This window comes from Oryctolagus cuniculus, chromosome 1 (assembly GCF_051225735.1).
Source record: "Oryctolagus cuniculus isolate XC-2025 breed Fujian yellow rabbit chromosome 1, ASM5122573v1, whole genome shotgun sequence".
NCBI classification, from domain to species: Eukaryota; Metazoa; Chordata; class Mammalia; order Lagomorpha; family Leporidae; genus Oryctolagus; species Oryctolagus cuniculus.
Window position 1 is genome coordinate 77,536,980 of NC_142867.1, and position 21,332 is coordinate 77,558,311.

Sequence of the window (21,332 nt, forward strand, 5' to 3'; positions counted from 1 at the left end):
ACCTGTGTGCCCACTGGCCAATCAAGCTAATTAACTATTCTCCTTTGGAAGTGGTTTAAAGGCCTGGGACACGGTGGGCCCAGCCCTTTTTTATTTCCCTTGACCTTTTGCCATTGTGGGCCCTTGCTGCCCTGCATCTCCAAGGTGCATGGCCTTTGGGCCACCTGTTCCATGCTTCCTAGTCTACATGCTCCTCCATGTGGCTGGCTCCTGGTACTCAGTATGAATCCAGATTTCTTTCTTAGATAGGGCCTTCACTCTCCTATGTATTTCTTTCTTTCTTTTTTTTTTTTTTAAAGCATTTTATTTTATTTTTTTTACAGGCAGAGTGGACAGTGAGAGAGAGAGAGAGAAAGGTCTTCCTTTGCCGTTGGTTCACCCTCCAATGGCTGCCGCGGCCGGTGCACTGCGGCCAGCGCACTGCGCCTATCTGAAGGCAGGAGCCAGGTGCTTCTCCTGGTCTCCCATGGGGTGCAGGGCCCAAGCACTTGGGCCATCCTCCACTGCACTCCCTGGCCACAGCAGAGAGCTGGCCTGGAAGAGGGGCAACCAGGACAGAATCCCGCGCCCCGACCGGGACTAGAACCCTGTGTGCCGGTGCTGTAAGGCAGAGGATTAGCCTAGTGAGCCGTGGCGCCGGCCTACTCCTATGTATTTCTCTCAATAAAAAGCTTAAAAACTTATCATGCTGCCTTGTTCATTTATGCCTGTATTCAGAATTCTCTGAATATTAGGCAGGAACCCACATAGGCTTATTAATATTGGGAATTTATTAGTAAGCACTTAGTGATATCATAATTGGCACCCCATATTCTGATATCAGAATGACAAAAATTTTAGGGCAGAGTCACATTTTTGGTGCTTTATTTTGAATTAGGGTGTTTATCTGTTTTTATCTTCATACGAAAGTTTAACATCACAACTCTTGATAGCATGTGAGAGTACCAGATAATAGGAAGCCAAAAGTTCTATTACTCATGGATATTCTGAATGTGTTTCCCTAGGGTTTCTAATTTCCATTTCCTTCAGAGTTGAGTAGCAGAGGCAAAAAGAATTATTTATTCACTTTTGTTTAAACTCAGTGTGACCCAGAGAAATATTTGATAATCAGGTCCAGGTTGTCCTAAGCATTTTCCCGTTGAACTTCATCTTTGCTTTTTTCAGTGAAGTCCTTTTACTAACTGTAACTGCTTCTCTAATGTGTCCATATCATTAATGCAAGTGATACCTGTAATTAGAATTAGGAATCTGTTTTCCACATGTACCTAAATATTTTTTCTAAGTTTATGTGAAAACTTTGGTGTTTCTTGATTTCTTTTTCCTTAAAAAAATAAGTTCTGAAATTGGTATGTAGCTTTAGGAATATCATTAAATTGTAGATGAAAAAGAAAATTGTGATTGTCCTTTCAGGATTCAGTTAGAGGGTCGACAGAACACTGATTTCCTGTGATAATAACTTAAGTATCTGTTAAACACCTGTAACACTATGAATAATGAGATTGCCAGGTAATAGTTACTTTAAGTTTTGGTTTAGGATATATCAGAAACATGAGTATAGTACCTTTTAAATTAAAGTTTAAAAATTTGTTTCTGAATTTGGAAGGGGAAAGTATTTTCTCTTACCAAATATAAATAACTAAAAAATTTATGTGTATTTATGCATGTTTATGTGCATTTAAAAGTTTATAAAAATAATATTTGTAGAGTTCATATACTATGAAGAGTTTGTTTAAACCACATCCACATAGTCTTTCATACAAAACCTTCCTTTTCTCTGTAGGTTAACTATTTGTAAAGTGTTGCAAGAGACAAAGAGGAAATGGCTCAATGCCTCAGGCAGGGAGAATTCCAGTGACATCTGCAGTGGAGAATTATATGGAGAATGGGAAACAGAAGAGGCCAAGATTGGAAGAGCAGGTGGGGGAGTAGGACATTAGGTCAGATACAATAAAAACATGTTGAGCTTTACAAATATTTCTTAATGTTTCTATAGCACTTTCCTTATATGATTGTACAATAGAAGAATAAGTAGTAGTTGCTCAAATTGCATAAGAAGGAGGGAGTATATGTTTATGTGAATGAGTAATGTGATAGTTTTATTGAATATCCTTGTTAGGAGAAAAGGCTAATGCCTTTAGAGCAACTTGGGCACCTGATTTTTTTTTTTAACCTTAATTTTTTTAGCCAATGTTCTATGAGATGGAGTGAAATTAAAAATTATTTTAGGGATTTAAGTGAACTGTATTTAAAAAATTTAAATGAGAGGAGAATTAGAAGAATAGTATAAAGAATTCTATACATTCTTTCTCATATTCATCAGTTTTTGCTACATTTTATTTATCGTTTTCTGGAGAAATTTTCTTTTAAAGGTTTATTTATTTGAAAGGCAGAGTGAGAGGAGGAGAGAGAAAGATATCTTTCATCTGCTGGTTCACTCTCCAGATGTACACAACAGCCAGGACTGGGCTGTGCTGAAGCTAGTAGCCTGGAGCTCCACTGGGGGCTCCCATATGAGTTGTGGAGGGGCCCAAGCACTAGGTACATTAACAGGGAGGGAGCTGGGTTGGAAGTAGAGCAGCTGGAATTTGAACTGCTACTCATGTGGGATGTCGTTGTCACAGATAATGGCTTAACCATCTGTGCCACAACTCAGACCCCTGATATTTTTGAGAATAAGTTACAGACGTCATGCCCTTTTATCCCTAAACATATTACTATATACTCGTATACCCTAGTGCAATAATAGTCTTTGTTACATAACTAGTTTAATGATCAAATTCAGCACATTTAACATAAATATAATACTCTTGTCTAACATATACAGTCTACAGTAAAGTTTTGCTAATTGTCCTAGTAATGCCCTTTATCACAATTCTCTTTCCATCTAGGATCTAATCAAGATCATACATTGCATTTAATTTTATACTTTTACTTTTGAACTATCATAATTGCTTAGCTTTTGTCTTTCATGACAGTAACATTATTAAAAAAACCTGCATGAATAAAGGCTTAGCACAAAAGAACTTTTAAAGAATGTTAAAATGAGCATTTTTTCCCCAAAGAAACCATTTTTTAAATGAGTACAAATTTCATAAGTACAACTTTAGGAATATAGTGATTCCTCCCATCATACTCGCACTCCCACCTCATCCTCTCCTCCTTCTCCTGTTCCCAGTCCCATTCTCTATTAAAAAAGGAAAAATCTGTTCCTTGACAGTCAAGACAAGGGCTGTTCAAGTCATTGCTTTTCAAAGTGTCAATTTCACTTCTACAGATTTCCTTTTAGGTGCTAAAATAAGCATTTTTATAAACCAACATTTAAAATTTGTTATAACTGTTCTTTTTGGGCTGTCTACCATGTTTTAGTGTTATCACTTTTAGCTTTCACTTTGTGTGCCATTTATGGTTTCATTTCATCCACTGTGGCCAGGAAGAAGCTGTTAAATTAATTCTAGTTTTGTTATAAAATAAATTAAAAAAAATCAAGGGGTAGAAAGGACAGTAAAAGCTTAAGATACTACTGTTAGTCTGTTGTTATGAAGTAGAGCTAGTGAACCAGAATGGGAATCCCCTACTTTCTGACATTTCTTGACTTGCTTTCTTGAGTGGCTCGATTATAAAATAAGAAATGAATGAAAATCAATTATGGATTCAGCTATAGAATTTCATGTTAAACAGGTAGGACAATGAATTGGAATGAGCATCAACTTTGGAACTAAATCTGTTTTGAATATTAGTCATACATGTTATTGGATCTATAATATTAACCAAGATACACTACCTTGTAGGAAAATTCAGGTAAAAAAGGAGGTCATAATAATACCCACATTAAAAGTGTTTCTGTTAAGCATTAGACATAATATATGTGAAATGCCTAATAGTACCTGGCACATGGTTGGTGCTTAATAAATCCTAGTTGTGTTTTTATGAAATCATAGAATATCAGGACAGGAAGGAATATTAGAAATCACTGGGATAATGAATCCAATTCAGAACAGTTAAGTGACTGTTAACTGCCTCCATTAGAGTGTAAGATTCTTGAGACCCATGTAAGGACTGTTTTTGTCTTTTACTTTGTGCTGTACAGAGAACAATCATGGACTTAAGATACTTCTTTCAGTACAGTTCAGACATTGCAATGTCAGATGTTAAATATTTTTTAAAAATTTTTAAAGATTTATTTGAAAGTACAGAGAGAAAAGAGGGAATAGAGAAAAAAATCTTCCATCCGCTGGCTCACTCCCCAATTGGCTGCAGTGGCTGGGGCTGCACCAGTCAGAAACTAGGAGTTTCTTCTGGTTCTACCATGCAGGTGCAGGGGCCCAAGGACTTGGGCCATGCTCTGCTGCTTTCCCAGGCCCTAGCAGAGAGCTGGATCAGAAGTGGAGCAGCCGGAACTTGAACTGGTGCCCATATGGGATGCCAGCACTGCAGGCGGTGGCTTTACCTACTATGCCACAGCGCCGGCCCCAGATGTTATTTTTATCTGGTTTAAGATATTTATTGCTGATGAATTTTGATGAGTTACATTACTTTGAGAATATGCATTATTGAAAAATGTAATTTCGGGGTTGTTAGGTTCATATAGAAATGGAACAAAGGGGTTTTAGAAATCTATCTTTGATTTTTATATTTAATACTAAGCATGCTCTTAAGCAGGCAAAATTAATCTGTTTTTATATATCTTTTTGGCATATGTCATCATTCCAGTGACACTGCATAATAAGTTACTTTCATGTGTTTTTTCTGGTCTTTATCCCTTTGCTGCCTCACATACCTACACTATCTTAACCAGTTGATTTTTTTTTTTTTTTTGTATTTTGAGCACATCTATTAAAAGGATTGACATTTCACGAGTTTTGCTCTTTTTAGAAATCTTACAAAGAACACAGAGAACGTGTACTTATATTTTTAACAGAATAAAATTCATTTTATCCTATAATTACCATATGAATCCACTGAACCATTTTATAATTTTTTAAATAAAGATTTATTATTTGAAAGGCAGAGTTACAGAGAGACAGAGGCAGAGAGAGAAAGTCTTCCATCCACAGGTTCACTCCCCAAATGGCTGCAATGGCTGGAGCTGGGCCGATCCAAAGCCAGGATCCTAGATCTTCTTCCAGGTTTCCCACATGGGTACAGGGCCCAAGGACGTGGGCCGTCTTCTACTGCTTTCCCAGGCCATGGCAGAGAGCTGGATTGGAAGTAGAGCAGCCGGGACACAAATCGGTGCCCATATGGGATGCCGGCACTGTGGATGGTGCCTTTACCTGCTAGGCCACAGCACCGGCCCCACCATTTTATAATTCTAAGATATATCTGGGGATATTAATGATCTTATTTTTCCTGTCTGTTGAAACATTTTGATATTTTATCCAGGAAATTATTTCAGCATTATCAGTTATACTTAACTGTGCTAAAAATAAAAAGGGCACAAATAATAATAATGGTGAAATTACCATAGAGCAGAGGATGTCAGACTTTTTTGTGAAGAGTCAGATAGTAAATATTTTAATAGGCCACAAATGTCTCAGTGGTATGTTATTCTCCTTCTGAACAACTCTTTAAAATGATTCTTCAATTCTAGGTCATACACAAATTGGTGTGGGCCACATTCGGCCTGTGGACCTCTGTCCTTTACCTATAATTTTCGTATTACATTACTCAAAGGATTATGCCATCATTCAAGAAAAATAAAGGGAGACTGGAGTACCATCTTAGTGGTCTTTTTTTAATTACTGCTAAACACAATGTGGAATTCATATTTTTCATGTTTATAATGGCAAAGAAAATAATTGATATAGGAGGATGTTTTATAATTTTTGGGCAAATCAAGCAATACAAAGAGGTACATATATTCTAGATAGGGATGATGGTGAAGTTGATCATGTAAGCAAAATCTCAAGACTATGAATATTTAGATGATGATAACCTGAATTTTCTCAACTAAATTGTTGATTATTTCCAAGAACTGGAAGAAAATATGATATTCTACTTATATAAGAGAAGGAATTTAGGGCTGGCGCTCTGGTGTTGTAGGTAAAGCTGCCGCCTGTGGTGCCAACATCCCATATGGGCGTCGGTTCGTGTCTCGGCTGCTCCGCTTCCGATCCAGCTCTGTTCTATGCCCTGGAAAACAGTGGAAGATGACCCTAGTCTTTGGGCCCCTGCACCCATGTGGGAGACCTGGGAGGAGCTCCTGGCTCCTGGCTTCAGATCGGTGTAGCTCCAGCCATTGCAGCCATTTGGGGAGTGAACCAGCAGATGGAAGACTCCCTCCTCCCTTTTTCTCTTTCTCTCTCTGTCTCTCCTATCTCTGTGTAACTCTAACTTTCAAATAAATAAATAAATCTTAAAAAAAAAAAAAAAAGAATTTATCCCACAGTATTTTGTGACATTTTGGACATATAAAAGGATGTTTGCTGGTATTCTTTATCTTTTAAATTTGTGTTCCAAATTTTACTGAGTATGGTTTGTAAAAGGACAAATATTGAAAGTGGGTGTGTATACAAAGATGATTAAAGGGAGTTAAGTATAGAAATATTGATAATTCTAAATGTTTGTTAATCTAAGCATAAGAATATTTTGCAAGTTATGGATCGGAGATGATGACCATCTTTCAGTAAATTATGACCCATTAAAGGTTTTGAACTTTCTATTACATTTTGATAATGCATATACCAGAAAAGCATGAGAAGTAACCATAGACCAGAGTCTTTTAGTGATTGTAAAAGGCTTATGAGTTGGATACGTTCCATGTTCATCGATGATTGTTGATGAGCAGTTGTATTCAGAGGACATAGCCTGTTTTGGCAAAGTCATATAATTTAAAAACAGTTAAATGTGAAATGACTGTGTTTGCTGTAGTTAGATGCTTTTAAAAAAGTCTAATAAGTTGTTTTCAGGGCAGATGTTTGGTGTAGTTGTTAAAACACCAGTTAGGATAACTACATCTCGTGTCAGAATGCCTGGGTTCAAGACCTAAGTACATTCCAAATTCTAGCTTCTTGCCAGTTCACACACTAGAAGGCAGCAGGTGTGGCTCAAGTAGTTGGATCCCAGCCATGTGGGGGACCTGAATTGACTTCCCATCTCCCAGTATAGGCCTGACACAATCCTGACTGTTACAGGCATCTGGGAAGTAAACCAGCAGATAAGAGTACATATGCTCACTCTCCCTATCCATCCAAATAATTTTTTAAAATTTATTTTCTACTATCTTTAGTCTGAACATTCTGTGTCAACTGTCTGTCTATGTCTCAGGTTCCCTACCTACCTACCTACCTACCTACGGTTCCATTAAAATCAGATAACAAATGGTAAGGACAGCTTTTTCTTGGGTACTAAAAATCCAGAACTAGCCTCTTCAGGTAGGTTTTCTTTCTCTGAGTTATGCTGATTTACAAGTAGGAGAGGTACTTTGAGAAACAGTCTTTAAAAATCTTTTACTGTATGTGCCAGTAGAATGTTGTTGAGAACTTGATCTAATGTATTTTTAAGACCATGTCAGATGTTTACTTATTCTACTGTTTTTGTTTTGATGACACTAAATGAAACTGATCGTGTTTTCCTTTTTTACATATCCAAAATTAAATATTTATTGTAAATCTAATATTTCTTCCTGTTTTATTTTGTAGTTTATAAGAAATAACCTTTGTATTAGGATGGTATAAAAAACTGTCAGGTCAATTTGAGAAGACTAGGGGAATGATTTAGTTATATAATGGATATATTTGAATATGTAGATTAAAGGTTGCTGAAGACCTTGAGTCTTTTTAAATTTTCCCCTTAGGTTGTTGTGATAACAGAGAACATTTTTTTTTTTTTTTAAATTTAATTACTTGAAAGAGTTACACAGAGAAGGAGAGAGGGAGAGAGGGAGGGAGGGAGGGAGAAATCTTTCATCCGCTGGTTCACTCCCCAATTAGCCGCAACGGCCGGAGCTGCGCTGATCTGAAGCCAGGAGCCAGGAGCTTCTTCTGGGTCTCCCATGTGGGTGCAGGGGCCCAAGGACTTGGGTCATCTTCTACTGCTTTCCTAGGCCATAGCAGAGAGCTGGATTGGAAGTGGAGCAGCTGGGACTTGAACCGGCGCCCATATGGGATGCCAGCACTGAAGGCAATGGTTTTACCTGTTACACCACAGCACCGGCCCCAGCAGAGAACTTTTAAATGAAGAAAATGTCGTAATATTTTCTTTTTTTTTTTTTAAAGATTTTATTTATTTATTTGACAGATAGAGTTACAGACAATGAGAGAGAGAGAAAGGTCTTCCCTCTGTTGGTTCCGAAGCCAGGAACCAGGAGCCTTCTCCTGGTCTCCCATGGTTGCAGGGGCACAAGCACCTGGGCCATCCTCCACTACTTTCCCAGGCCATAGCAGAGAGCTGGACAGAAGAGGAGCAACCGGGACTAGAACCAGAGCCCATATGGGATGCCGGCGCTGCAGGCAGAGGATTAACCTAGTGCGCCATGGCTCTGGCCCCATAATGTTTTCTTCATTCCATGTCTTAGGATTGGCCTTAGCCAATTTTAGTTAGTGGTTCAACTCATCTGCTAAGAGCTGTGTATGACAAAAATGCAAGTCAGTGATGACAAGGCTTTCTACATGTGCAGATCACTTCTTTGGTAGTAGAATGAAGACAATTGAAACTCTTCCATGAATTGAGATCACTGGACCCAGTCAGGCAAATAGCAGTGCATTTTCTGGACTAGCAAATTCGAGGTTGAAAATAGAATAGTGGAATAAATAATTAAAAATGTATCCCTTTATAAAAGTAATAACAAAATGTTTAAAACCTATCAAAATCAACTGTCAAAACTGTCAACCAACTAAACACTTGTGATAGCCAGAGCAGAAGTTTAAGGAAGAAAAATCACAGAACTGTGAGCTTTGTGGTATTCTGTTTATTCATTTTTAAAGATTTATTTGTTTGTTTGAAAGGCAGAAATAGAAAAGGAGAGAGAGATCTTCTATCTGTTGGTTCACTCCCCAAATGGCCACAACAGCTGGGGCTGAGCAGGCCAAAGCCAGGAGCCAGTAGCTTCATCCAGGTCTCCCATGTGGGCGCAGGGGCCCAAGCATTTTGGCCATCTTCTGCTGCTTTCCCAGGTGCATTAGCAGGGGGCTGGATTGAAGTGGAGCAGCCGGGACTTGAACCTTCATCCATATGGAATGCAGTACTTGAAGGCAGAGGCCTAACCTACATTACAAAGAGTGCCGACCCCTCTTTGTGGGATTTTAACTTACCTTGGTTCTATCCCCCTGCTCCTGAGTTCAGTGGTAATCTGGAAATTAACTGTCTCCATTGTTGGTACTTGTGCAGGGTACCTCATTCACAAAGAATTGTAATTAACTATCTTGTGACTACCCAGAAGACTAGTAAAAAGATTGCCTTTATCTTAGGAACTCTCAATGTTGAAGTGACTTCCTTGGGGGTATTTTCAGAAATTACTTAGAAACATACTAAGGTACATCAAAAAGATTCTGGAAAGTGGAATTAAAAATATTTTTATTTTGGTGCAAAACATTTTTTAAATCCATGCACATAAGGAATCTTTTGAAAGTTCTGGGAAAATGCATTTAATAAAAAAGTATGCATGGATTTAAAAAAAATTTGGTACCTAAATTAGTTTCATTTTTCCATAAACTTTTTGAAGTACCCTGATACTACTAATCACTGTTGATTGAGGCAAAGGACAACTGTTGGGGAGAAAACAATAGACTAACTAGAGAACTTGCAAGGGAAGTCTGGAGGTGACATACTTTGAGGAATAAGGGCTTTGAGTTTTCTGACCTATTTCTGGGATTCTGGAAAAGCATATGCACCAGAGATCTGCACATGCTTATTAAGGAGAGGCCTAGGAATGTCCTAAGCACTCCCCTGTGTTTAACTTTAATGCTCTATACAGGAAGGAGGGAAAGCTATGATGGCTGAGTGTTGAAGACATGTCCCAACCCAGAAAGCCCATCTGCAAAGTCTGGGAGACTTCTGGTTGCTGATGTGGTGCTTTCTTCAATTACTAACTGATCGCTAAACTCATAGAACAGAGTTTTCAGTGGCCCACATAGCAAAGAACGAATTTTACAGAATTAATTCAGAAAAGTCATTAAGGAAACAACTACAAAAAGGCCATTAACAAAAACTGAGAAGCAGGAACCTTTTGATTTCTATAGTTTCCACATTATAAAATTCAAAATCTCCAGTTTTCTATAAAAAACGAGACAGAGAGAAACCAAGTAAGGCCCATACGCAGAAGTATTTAAACTATCCCCAAGGAGCCACAAACATTAGACTTACTAAACAAAAATGTTAAGTAAACTTTTAAATATGCTCAAAGAGCTAAAGGAAACCAAAAGAATGATATATAGTCAAATAGAGAATATCAATATAGAAGTTATTAAATAGAAGAAAACCTTCTGGATATGGAAAATGTAGTAACTGAAATGAAAGGTTGTTAACTAGTGGGTTTAACTGTCAGATCCAATGAGGCAGAATAACTAGTGAACTCGAATATAACTTAATTGAAATATCATTTGGGAGGAAAAAAGAATGAAGAAAAATGAACAGAACACAGAGACCTGAGAGACACCATCATACACAGCGTACATCATACACAGATACAGCATACACAGTATAAAGTCATAGAGAGGACCAAGAGAAGAGGGGTAAAGAATATTCTCTGTGGCTTGAATATTTGTACCTCCCTAAAATTTTTATGTTAGTAGATGCAGCTTTAATGACTAGTCATGGGGAAGAGCACTTGTAAATGAGATTAGTGCCTTTTCATAAAAGCATGATATCCCTTGCTCTTGGATACAGCAAGAGGGTGCTGTCTGTGAACCAGAACATAAATCTTCATCAGACACCAAATCTGCCAGTGTCATGATCTTGGACTTCAAAGCCTCCAAACTGAGAAATAAATTTCTAGTGTTAATAAACCACCCATTTTTTGGTATTTTATTACAGCAGCCCAAACAAGTATAAGACATTTAAAAAACCAATGCCTAGAAACTCCCCAAATTTAATGTAAAAAACTCATTAATCTGCATATTTAAGAAGTTCTACATATTCCAAGTAGGATAAACTTCACATCAGGATATAATCAGATCACTAAAGAGAGAATCTTAAAAGCATCAAGAGAAGTAACACATGGCATAAAAGGATAATTTTGTAGTTATTTTGTCCTCAGAGATTATAGAGCCTAGAAATCTAAGTATATTCAAAGTTCTGAAAAAAAAAAAACCTCTGAACCAAGACTTCCATATCCAATAAAACTATTTTTCAGAAATTAAAACACTCCCAGATAGACAAAAACTGGCAGATCTGCCCTGTAGGAAATGCTAAAGGGAGTCCTTCAGATTGAAATGAGAGAATAAAAGAGAGTAATTAAAATCATATGAAGAAATAATACCACAGTGATAAATATATTAGTAAATATAAATGTTAATATTTTAATATACATTTTGTTTGTAGCTTCTTTTATTCCATCCTAAAAGTTTAATAAGACATTTTAAATCTATATGGATGGGTACAGTGTGTAAAGATGAAATTTGTGACTAACAGGGAGAAATTATGTAAGAACAGAGTTTTTGTATACCATTGAAATTAGGTATTGGTTCAAACTGGACTTGTATAAATTGTTAAATGTTATTCTCAGTGCAATACTAGCAAAATAATAAATAATGAGGGGCCAGTGCTATGGCATATTGGGTAAAGCCCCCCACCTGCAGTGCCGGCATCCCATTTGGGCGCCGGTTTGAGTCCTGGCTGCTCTGCTTTGGATCCAGCTCTCTGCTATGGCCTGGGAAAGCAATGGAAGATGGCCCAAGTCCTTGGGCTTCTGCACACGCTTGAGAAACTCGGAAGAAGCTCCTGGCTTTGGATTGGCACAGCTCTGACCGTTGTGGCCTATTGGGGAGTGAACCAGCGGATGGAAGACCTCTTTCTCTCCTCTCCTCTCCTCTCCTCTCTCTCTCTCTGCCTCTCCTCTCTCTGTGTAACTCTGACTTTCAAATAAATAAATAAATCTTTTAATGAATAAATAATGAAAAGAAATGACAAGGCATTTAAATGGTTTACTAGCAAATGTCTATTTAACAGAAAAATTAAACTCCATTTACAGTGCATTGATTGACAGGATATATTAAAAATATGATCCAACTATATGCTCTTACAAGATTCACAGATATGTATTTATATATGTGTATATATATGTGTATATATATATATTTTGTGTGTATGAAAGTAATCAAGAGAGAAATGGAGTGGCTAGTCTTAACAGTGGCTATATTAAAGCCAACCAAAATAGACTAAAGGCAAAAATTAAGAGTCCAAGATGGGCATTATATGATGATCAAAAGATCAATCTGTCAAGAAAGATAACTTACACACATTTTTGTGCCTAACAGCAGAACCTTAAAATATGTGACACACGAACTGACAGAATTGGTGGGGAGAAATGCAGAGTTCCAATTCTCTATTTTCAATAAATGGATAGACTGACTAGATACAATATCATCAAGGAAATAGCAGGTTTGAACAGTACTTAAGCAACTAGATCTAGCAGATGTATACAGAACATTTCACTCAGTAGTTATAGAATACATATTGTTCCCAAATAATTGTGGAATGTTTTCCTAAAGAGACTGTATATAAATGAGTGTCTATATTTAAAATGATTGAAATCATACAAAATATTAAATTAGGAGTATCAGAAGGAAAGTGGAAAAATGTGGAGATTAAAATAATTTTAAAATATTGAAAGCTAAATTGTTTAATAAGGGATATGTATAAGTTTGTTTAAAAAAAGCTTTTTTAGATTCATTTACTTATATGAAAGAGTGTCAGATAGAAAGGGAGAGAGACCTTCCTTCTGTTTCACTCCACGAATGGCTGCTACAGCCAGGGCTGAGCCAGGAACTCCAACCTGCTTTCCCACGTCGGTGGCAGAGGCCCAAGCACTTGGGCTGCCATCCGCTGCTGACTTCTAAGATGCATTAATCTGAAGCTGGATGGGAAGTAGGGCCACCAGACCCTCAGTGTTGTCCCTATCTGTGTATTTTTTTTAAGGATTTATTTATTTGAAAGAGTTACACAGAGAGAGAAGGAGAGGCAGAGATAGAGGTCTTCCATCCACTGGTTCACTCCCCAGTTGGCCATGATGGCTGGAGCCACGCCAGTCCGAAGCCAGAAGCCAGGAGCTTCTTCCAGGTCTCCCATGCGTGTGCAGGGGCCCAAGGACTTGGGCCATCTTCTACTGCTTTCCCAGGCCGTAGCAGAGAGCTGGATTGGAAGTGGAGCAGCTGGGACTTGAACTGGCACCCATATGGGATGCTGGCACTGCAGGTGACAGCTTTACCCGTTATGCCACACTGCTGGCCCCTATATGTATATTTTTAAGGCATAGCAAAAACATTTGTTTTTGTTAATATACTTCAAAATTTTAAAAATGTTTTGATACTTGCAGTGAATGTTGTTAGTAGAAATCTGTATTGTCCCAGAGTTTTGTTTATTGGTATTTGATTAAATATTTTATTATCAGAACAGATAACACAAAAATCTATTCATCATAATTTTTTTCCATCATCAGTCTTATTATGTCTCTGTGAATTAGTAAAACTGACCTGTATTTCCCATGTATAATTTCCCATGTATAATTTAGTGGTAGCCTAGGTCTGTGCTTAATATACTTTTGTATAAAAGGTAAAAGTTATTAAATTTTTTCATGAATATGCTGTGAACTTATTTTTAAAATTTTTATTATTTTTTAATTTGAAAGGTAGAGAAAGAGCTCCTCTGTCAACTAGTCTGCTCCACAAAGGCTTGCAAAGGGAGATCTGTGGGCTGAAGCTAAATGCCAGGAACACAGTCCAGGTCTTCCAAGTGGGTGGCAGGAACACAATTAGTTGAGCCATTATTACTTCCTCCCAAGGTCTGAATTAACAGGAAGTTGAAGTTAGGAGCTAGAAGTGGGTATTGAGCCTATATGTTCTGATATTGGGCATATGCGTATTAACCACTAGTCTATACCCATCCCCAATCTCAGATTTCTTTGTTGCCTGTTTGATAATGGATTATCAGGTGTTGAAAGCTCATTGACAGTAAAATATGCCATGTTACTTACGGTAATCATGGGAATTTAATGATCTTCCTTTAGTAATCAGAATGTTAAAGCTAATTCTGAAGATCTTAAAGCATCCTTCAGAGTTAGCTGTAGAGTCTTATGTAATTCTCATTCTGTTGCTGACTGTAGCTAGCTGTAGGTCATTTTTAATAAATTTTAAGAAAGTAAAACCTAGTTCTTTTTTTAACATGCTGAGAACTTTTGCATTTATCTGAAAAGTTGCACATACTAAAACTTCTTAGTGTATGTGTGAGTGTGTAGATCAGAAATTCTTCACATATTTAGGAAGGAATTTATAAGAATGCAAGTTAAAATATGGCATGGACTAATTTCTTTCAGGAGAAGGAAGCCAGCACCCCTTTGGAACCATGAATATTGTCCGGACTCCGTCTGTTGCTCAGATTGGAATTTCAGTGGAACTGTTGGACAGTTTGGCTCAGCAGACTCCAGTAGGCAATGCTGCTGTATCCTCAGTTGACTCATTCACTCAGGTAATATAATACACATTTCATTTTTGTCTCCTCTCAGCCCACTGAATGAAAGTGTAATTGACAAAATTGTATATATTGGGGTGAGCACCATTTGGTATAGTGGTAAGATGCGTCCTGAGATCCCTGCATCCCATGTCAAGTGCCTTGTTTTGAGTCCCAGCTCCACTCTGAATTTCAGCTCCCTGCTGATGTCCACCCTGGGAGACAGTAGTAGCTCAGATGATTGGGTCCCTCCTTCCCATCTGGGAGATGATTAGGTTCCTGACTACCAGCGTGGTCTGGCCAGTCCCAGCTGTGGTAGGCATTTGGGGACTGAGCCAGTGGATAAAGATTTCTCTCTATTCCTGTCTCTGAAATGAATAAATTTTAAGAATTGTGTGCTTTATGGTATACAAAAATACTATTTTGATATGTTGACATTGTGGTACAAGTATATTGTACTAATATCTGTCACCTCACCATATTTTTTTTTTGTGGTGGGGACATTTTATACCTAATCTCTTAGTAGATTTTAAATGTACAATAAATTACTTATTAACTGTAGTCGCTGTACTGTACAATAGATCTCCAAAATTTTACTCATTTCTTCTAATTGAAACCTTGTTCCCTTTGACTAACATCTATTCACTTCCCTCCTTTCTACTCCCTAATCCCGGGCAACTACCATTCTGTTCTCTGCTTCTGTGAGTGCCACTTTTTTTTCCTAAAGAATTATTTATATATTTAGCTTTTTTTTTTTTTTTTTTTTTTTTTTAACAGAGTGGACAGAGAGAAAGGTCTTCCTTTTCTGTTGGTTCACCCCTCAATGGCCGCTGCGGCTGGCGCACCATGCTGATCCGAAGCCCTAGAGCCAGGTGCTTCTCCTGGTCTCCCATGGGGTGCAGGGCCCAAGCACTTGGGCCATCCTCCACTGCACTCCCTGGCCACAGCAGAGAGCTGGCCTGGAAGAGGGGCAACCAGGACAGAATCCCGCGCCCCAACTAGGACTAAAACCTGGTGTGCCGGCGCCGCAGGCAGAGGATTAGCCTACTGAGCCGCGGCGCCAACCTTAGTTGTTTTTTATTTGAAAGGCAGAGTTAAAGAGAGAGGAGGAGAGGCACACACACTGAGACAGATCTTCCACCTGCCTGGTTCACTCCCCAGATGGCTGCAACAGCTGGGGCTGGGCCATGCCAAAACCAGAGGCCAGCCCTTCTTCCCCTGCTTGTAGGTACAGGGACCCAAGTGCTTGCATCATCTGCTGCTGCCTTACCCAGGCACATTAGCAGGGTGCTGGATCAGAAGTGGAGCAAGCTGGTCTCAAACCATCACCCATATGGGATACTGGCATTGCAGGTGGAAGCTTAAACCTGCTATACCACACTGCCAGCTCTGAGTTCCACTTCTTTTTATTGCACATGTAAATGAGGTCATTCAGTATTTTTCTTTGCTTAGTTTATTTCACTTAGCATAATTAAGAGGGAAATTTTTGATGATGCAGAAGAGCAAGGAGAATTGCCAAAGCAGCATATTTGAGTAGAGATCAGGAACACATATGGAGAGGTTCACTTTAGATGGGATGATGGTATGTTGATACAGGTATAGGAGGTTGATAGATGGGGTGATGAGAAATCTGTGTAGGTCCTCTCTTGATTCCTTCTCTTTGCTCAGTGAACTAGAATGGAAGATCATTAGTTAAGATGGAAGGGGAAAGAGGTATTTTAAATCTAAAGAAAAAGCACCGTAAGTCATCAAGGAGAGGAAGAGGGTGAACTACCAAGCTGGTAGTCAGGAATGAAAATGCTGAATAGCACCAGAAGCATGCTTTTGAAAGTTGTGGTCATGAATTTACAGGCGAATTTGTCACATGATCTCTTGGGAATGGATTAAGAGACAGAGTCAGATCTCGCAGATGTTTTTCTGGTAATTTTTAAAATAAACTGTATTGAAAACAAACTGTAAAACAATACTCCATAGAGACAGAATTTTGTGGAAAGTATACCCCAGTGTTAAATTATCCCTGGAAAAGGGGAAGAAGACTTTTTATTTTTAGTCTGTGTGTGTATGTGTTTATATACATTTTATATATGTGTGTGTGTATGTGTGTGTTATGAATTGAACTTTTTGGTAAAGCATTTTTTTAAATCAATAGATCTTTCATTGCATTATTAAAATACCACAAATTATAATCTGGGTTCTTGTTTCTGTAGCCAGACGACTTTTAGATCTTCTTCATCAACCTTCTGAACTTTTTCTTGTTCAGAGACAAAGATACCATCCAAAAGTTTTCTGTTATCTTTTTTTAAACTCTTATTGCCTGATACCATCCAGAAAGTTTTCTTATTTGAATTTGAAACAAGTTCACTGTCATTTCCTTCAAAGACTAAGTCATGTTTGTGGGCTTGAGATTTTTTTTTTTTTTTTTTGACAGGCAGAGTTAGAGAGAAGAGTCTTCCTTCTGTTGGTTCACCCCCCAAATGGCTGCTACGGCCAGTGCACCGCACTGATCCAAAGCCAGGAGCCAGGTGCTTCCTCCTGGTCTCCCATGCGGATGCAGGGACCCTTCCCAGGCCACAGCAGAGAGCTAGACTGGAAGAGTACCAACCGGGACTAGAACCCAGTGCCCCAACCGGGACTAGAACCCTGGGTACCGGCACCGCAGGTGGAGGATTAGCCTTGTGAGCCGCGCTGCCGGCTGGGCTTGAGATTCTAAACAAGCAATACCTGGTTTCATGCAAATCCTTCGGACATAACTTTTCACCCTAGAAATTTCAGATTTCAACAAGAGACCCATTCTCCTGAATAGCAACGTTGATGGGGAAGTGAACACACACACAGACTTCATCTTGTAATGGAAGCCTAGTGTAACCGCCTTCATCATAGTCTGTACATCATTACAGATAGTGCAAATTGTTGCCAATTCCTTTTTATTCCACACCATTTGTGAACTTGGAGTGATGACTTTTTTTTTTCCCGAGGAGGCTGAATTCTACATTGTTGTCATTGAAGTTCCTCCAGAAAGTTTCTCTGAGACCCTTCACAATAACTGTGCTACTTGGCCGGCGCTGCGGCTCACTTGGCTAATCCTCTGCCTGCGGCGCCGGCACCCCAGGTTCTTGTCCTGGTGGGGGCACCAGTTCTGTTCCGGTTGCTCCTCTTCCAGTCCAGCTCTCTGCTGTGGCCCGGGAGTGCAGTGGAGGATGGCCCAAGTCCTTGGGCCCTGCACCCACATGGGAAATCAGGAGGAAGCACCTGGCTCCTGGCTTCAGATCAGTGCAGCGCACTGGGCGTAGCAGCCATTTGGGAGGTGAACCAACGGAAGGAAGACCTTTCTCTCGTCTCTTTCTCACTGTCTAACTCTGCCTGTCAAAAACAACAACAACAACAAAAAACTGTGCTGTTCCTATTCTGGAATATGGACAGTGTGATTGCTGATAAAGTTTTCATTCTCTTGGTAGATGCAGCAAGGCTAAAGTATATGTGTTTTTATTAGATGCTTTATTATGAAATATATTTTTCCCCAGACACCTTTTATTTAAGGAATACAAATTCATGCATTTCATAAGTACAACTTTAGGAACATAGTGATTCTTTTCACCACTCCCACACTACTACCCCTTTTCCTGCTCACTCTCCTATTCCCATTCTTATTTTTTACTAAGATCTATTTTCAGTTAACTTTATACACATATGATTAACTCAATACCGAGAGTTAATCAACAAATTATATCAACAAATAGTATGAAAGAAAAAAAAAAAGTTGTTCCTCAACAGTGAAGACAAAGGCTGTTCAAAGTCATTGCATCTCAAAGTGTCAATTTCACTTCTATAGATCAGGAACTTTAGGAACTCTATTAGTTACCAAAGATCAGGGAGAACATATGGTATTTGTCTTTTTGGACTGGCTTATTTCACTAAGTATAATGGTTTCCAGTTGTGACCATCTTGCTATGAAAGACAGGATTTTTTTTTTTTTTTACCTCTGGTTAGTATTCCATGGTGTGCATAATATCATAATTTCTTTAGTCTTCAATTAATGGACATTAATGGACATTATTCAGCTGCAGTAAACATGGGCATACAGATAACTCTTTCATATGCTGTTATCATTTCCCTTGGGTGAATTCCCAGGAGTGGGATGGCTGGGTCATATGGTAGGTCTGTATTCAGATTTTTGAGGTATCTCCATACTGTCTACCACAGTGGTTATACTAGTTACATTCTCACCAACAGAGGATTAGGGCACCATTTTCCCCACACTCTTGCCAGCATTTGTTTGTTGATTTCTATATGAAACCTCATTGCAGTTTTGATTTGCATTTCCCTGGTGGCTAATAATCTTGAGCCTTTTTTATGTGTATATTGGCCATTTGGATTTCCTCTTTTGAAAAATGCCTTTAAACGTTTAAGTCCTTTGCCCATTTCTTAACTGGGTTGTTTGTTTTGTTGTTGTTGAGTTTCTTGATCTCTTTATATATTTTGGTTATTAATCCTTTATCAATTGCATTTCTTGCAAATCATATCTCCCACACTGCCTCTTCACCTTGCTGAGTGTTACTTTTGCAGTGAGAAGCTTTTCAATTTGATGTAATCCCATTTGTCTATTTTGGCTTTGATTGACTGTGCCTCTGGAATTTTTCACAAGATCTGTTTGCCTGTGACAGTATCTTGCAGGGCTTCCCCAAAGTTCTCTAATAATTTGATAGTATCAGTCATGATGTAGGTCTTTAATCCATTTTGAGTGGATTTTTATGTCAGATATAAGGTAGGGGTCTTCTGTTTCTGTATGTGGAGATCCAGCTTTCTCAGCACCATTAGGTTGAAGAGACTGTCCTTGCTCCAAGGATTGATTTTAGCTCCTTTGTCAAAGATAAATTGGTTGTAGATGCATGGGTTGATTTCTGGCATTTATTTGGTTCCTTTGGTCTATCCATCTATTTTACCAGGCTGTTTTGATTATTACTGCCCTTCAGTATATATATCTTGAAATCTGGTATTGTGATGCCTCTGGCATTGTTTTTGTTATATGATATTGCTTTAGCTATGTGGGGCCTCCTATGTTTCCATATGAACTTCAGCATCATTTTTTTCTATATCTAAGGAAAATGCCCTTGATATTTTAATTGATATTTCATTGAATCTGTAAATTGCTTTCAGTAGTATGGGCATTTTGATGTTATTGATTATTCTAGTAAATGAACATGGAAGATTTTTCCTTTTTTTTTTTTTTTGTATCCTATTTCTTTAATGTTTTGTAACTCTCATCGTAGATATCTTTAACATTTTTAGTTAAATTTATTCCAGAGTATTTTTTTTTTTGTAGCTATTGTGAATGGGATTGATCTTAGAATTCTTTCTCAGCTGTGGTGTTGTCTGTGTATGCAAAGGCTATTGATTTTTGTGTGTTGATTTTATATTCTGCTACTTTACCAAACTCTTCTATGAGTTCTAATAGTCTCTTAATGGAATTTTTTGGATCACCTACATATAGAATCATGTCATATGCAAATAGAGATAGTTTGACTTCCTCCTTCCCAATTTGTATCCCTTTGATTTCTTTTTCTTGCCTAATTGCTCTGGCTAAAATTCCAGGACTATATTGAATAACAATGATGAGAGTGGGCATCCTTGTCTGGATCCAGATCTCCGTGGGAATACTCCAACTTTCCCTCATTCAATAGGATACTGGCTATGGGTTTGTCATAAATTGCCTGGATTTGTTGAGGAATGTTCCTTCTATTCCCAATTAAAGTTTTCATTGTAAAAGGGTGTTGTATTTTATCAAATGCTTTCTTTGCATCTGTTGAGATAACCATATGCTTTTTGTTCTTCAGTTAATGCGATGTATCTCATTGATTTGCAAATGTTTAATTCTACCCACATACCAGGGATAAATTTCACTTGGTTCGGGTGAATGATCTTTCTGATGTGTTGTTGGGTTCCTTTGGCTAGTATTTTGTTGGGGCTTTCTACATCTGTGTTCATCAGAGATAATGATCTGTAGTTCTCTTTCTGTTTTATCTTTTTCAGGTTTAGGATTCAAGGTGATGCTGGTTTCATAAAAGGAGTTTGGGAGGATTCTCTCCCTTTCAGTTGTTGTATTGTCATCTTCATTCGTTTCCAGAAATGTTTTGATTTCTTCAGTGATCCCCTGTCCATTCAAGAGCATGTTGTTCAGTCTCCATGTATTTGCATATGTTCTAGAGATTCTTGAGTTGTTGATTTCCAGCTTCATTCCATTGTGGTCAGAGAAGATGCATGATATGATTTTTTTTTTTTTTTTAAATTTGCTGAGACTTGGTTGAGACTAGTGATGAACATGTTTCTGTGTTTCTGTGTGTAGTACATCCTTAAGCATCTTTTGTAAGGCTGGATGAGTGGTGACAAATTATTTAAATTTCTGTTTGTTATGGAAGGTCTTTTTTTTTCACCTTTGTTCCTAAATGAGAGCTTTGCAGGGTACAATTATCTGGATTGACAGTCTTTTTGTCTTTAGAGTTGGAATATATCTTGCCCTTCTCTTAGCCTGTAGGGTTTCTGATAAGAAGTCAGCTGTGAGTCTAATTGGAGATCCTCTGAAAGTAATCTGGCATTTCTCTCATGCATACTTTAGAATCTCTTCTTTATGTTTTACTGTGTAGAGTTTGATTACAATGTGTCATGATGAAGATCTTTTTTGGTTATGTCTATTAGGAGTTCTGTGTGCTTCCTGTACTTGGATGTCCCTTTCTTTC

General features: G+C 38.2%; 1 protein-coding gene across 3 annotated transcripts in view; it reads left to right on the forward strand.

The window, feature by feature from the left end:
- The window catches only part of HIKESHI (heat shock protein nuclear import factor hikeshi), a 46,249-nt gene that overhangs the window by 18,042 nt on the left and 6,875 nt on the right, over nt 1-21,332 (forward strand). For all 3 annotated transcript variants that reach the window (XM_051821647.3, XM_002708654.6, XM_089332347.1), the window contains exon 3: nt 14,468-14,619. In XM_051821647.3, the coding sequence (XP_051677607.1) occupies nt 14,468-14,619 (152 nt within the window). The remainder of the gene's footprint in view (nt 1-14,467; nt 14,620-21,332) is intronic.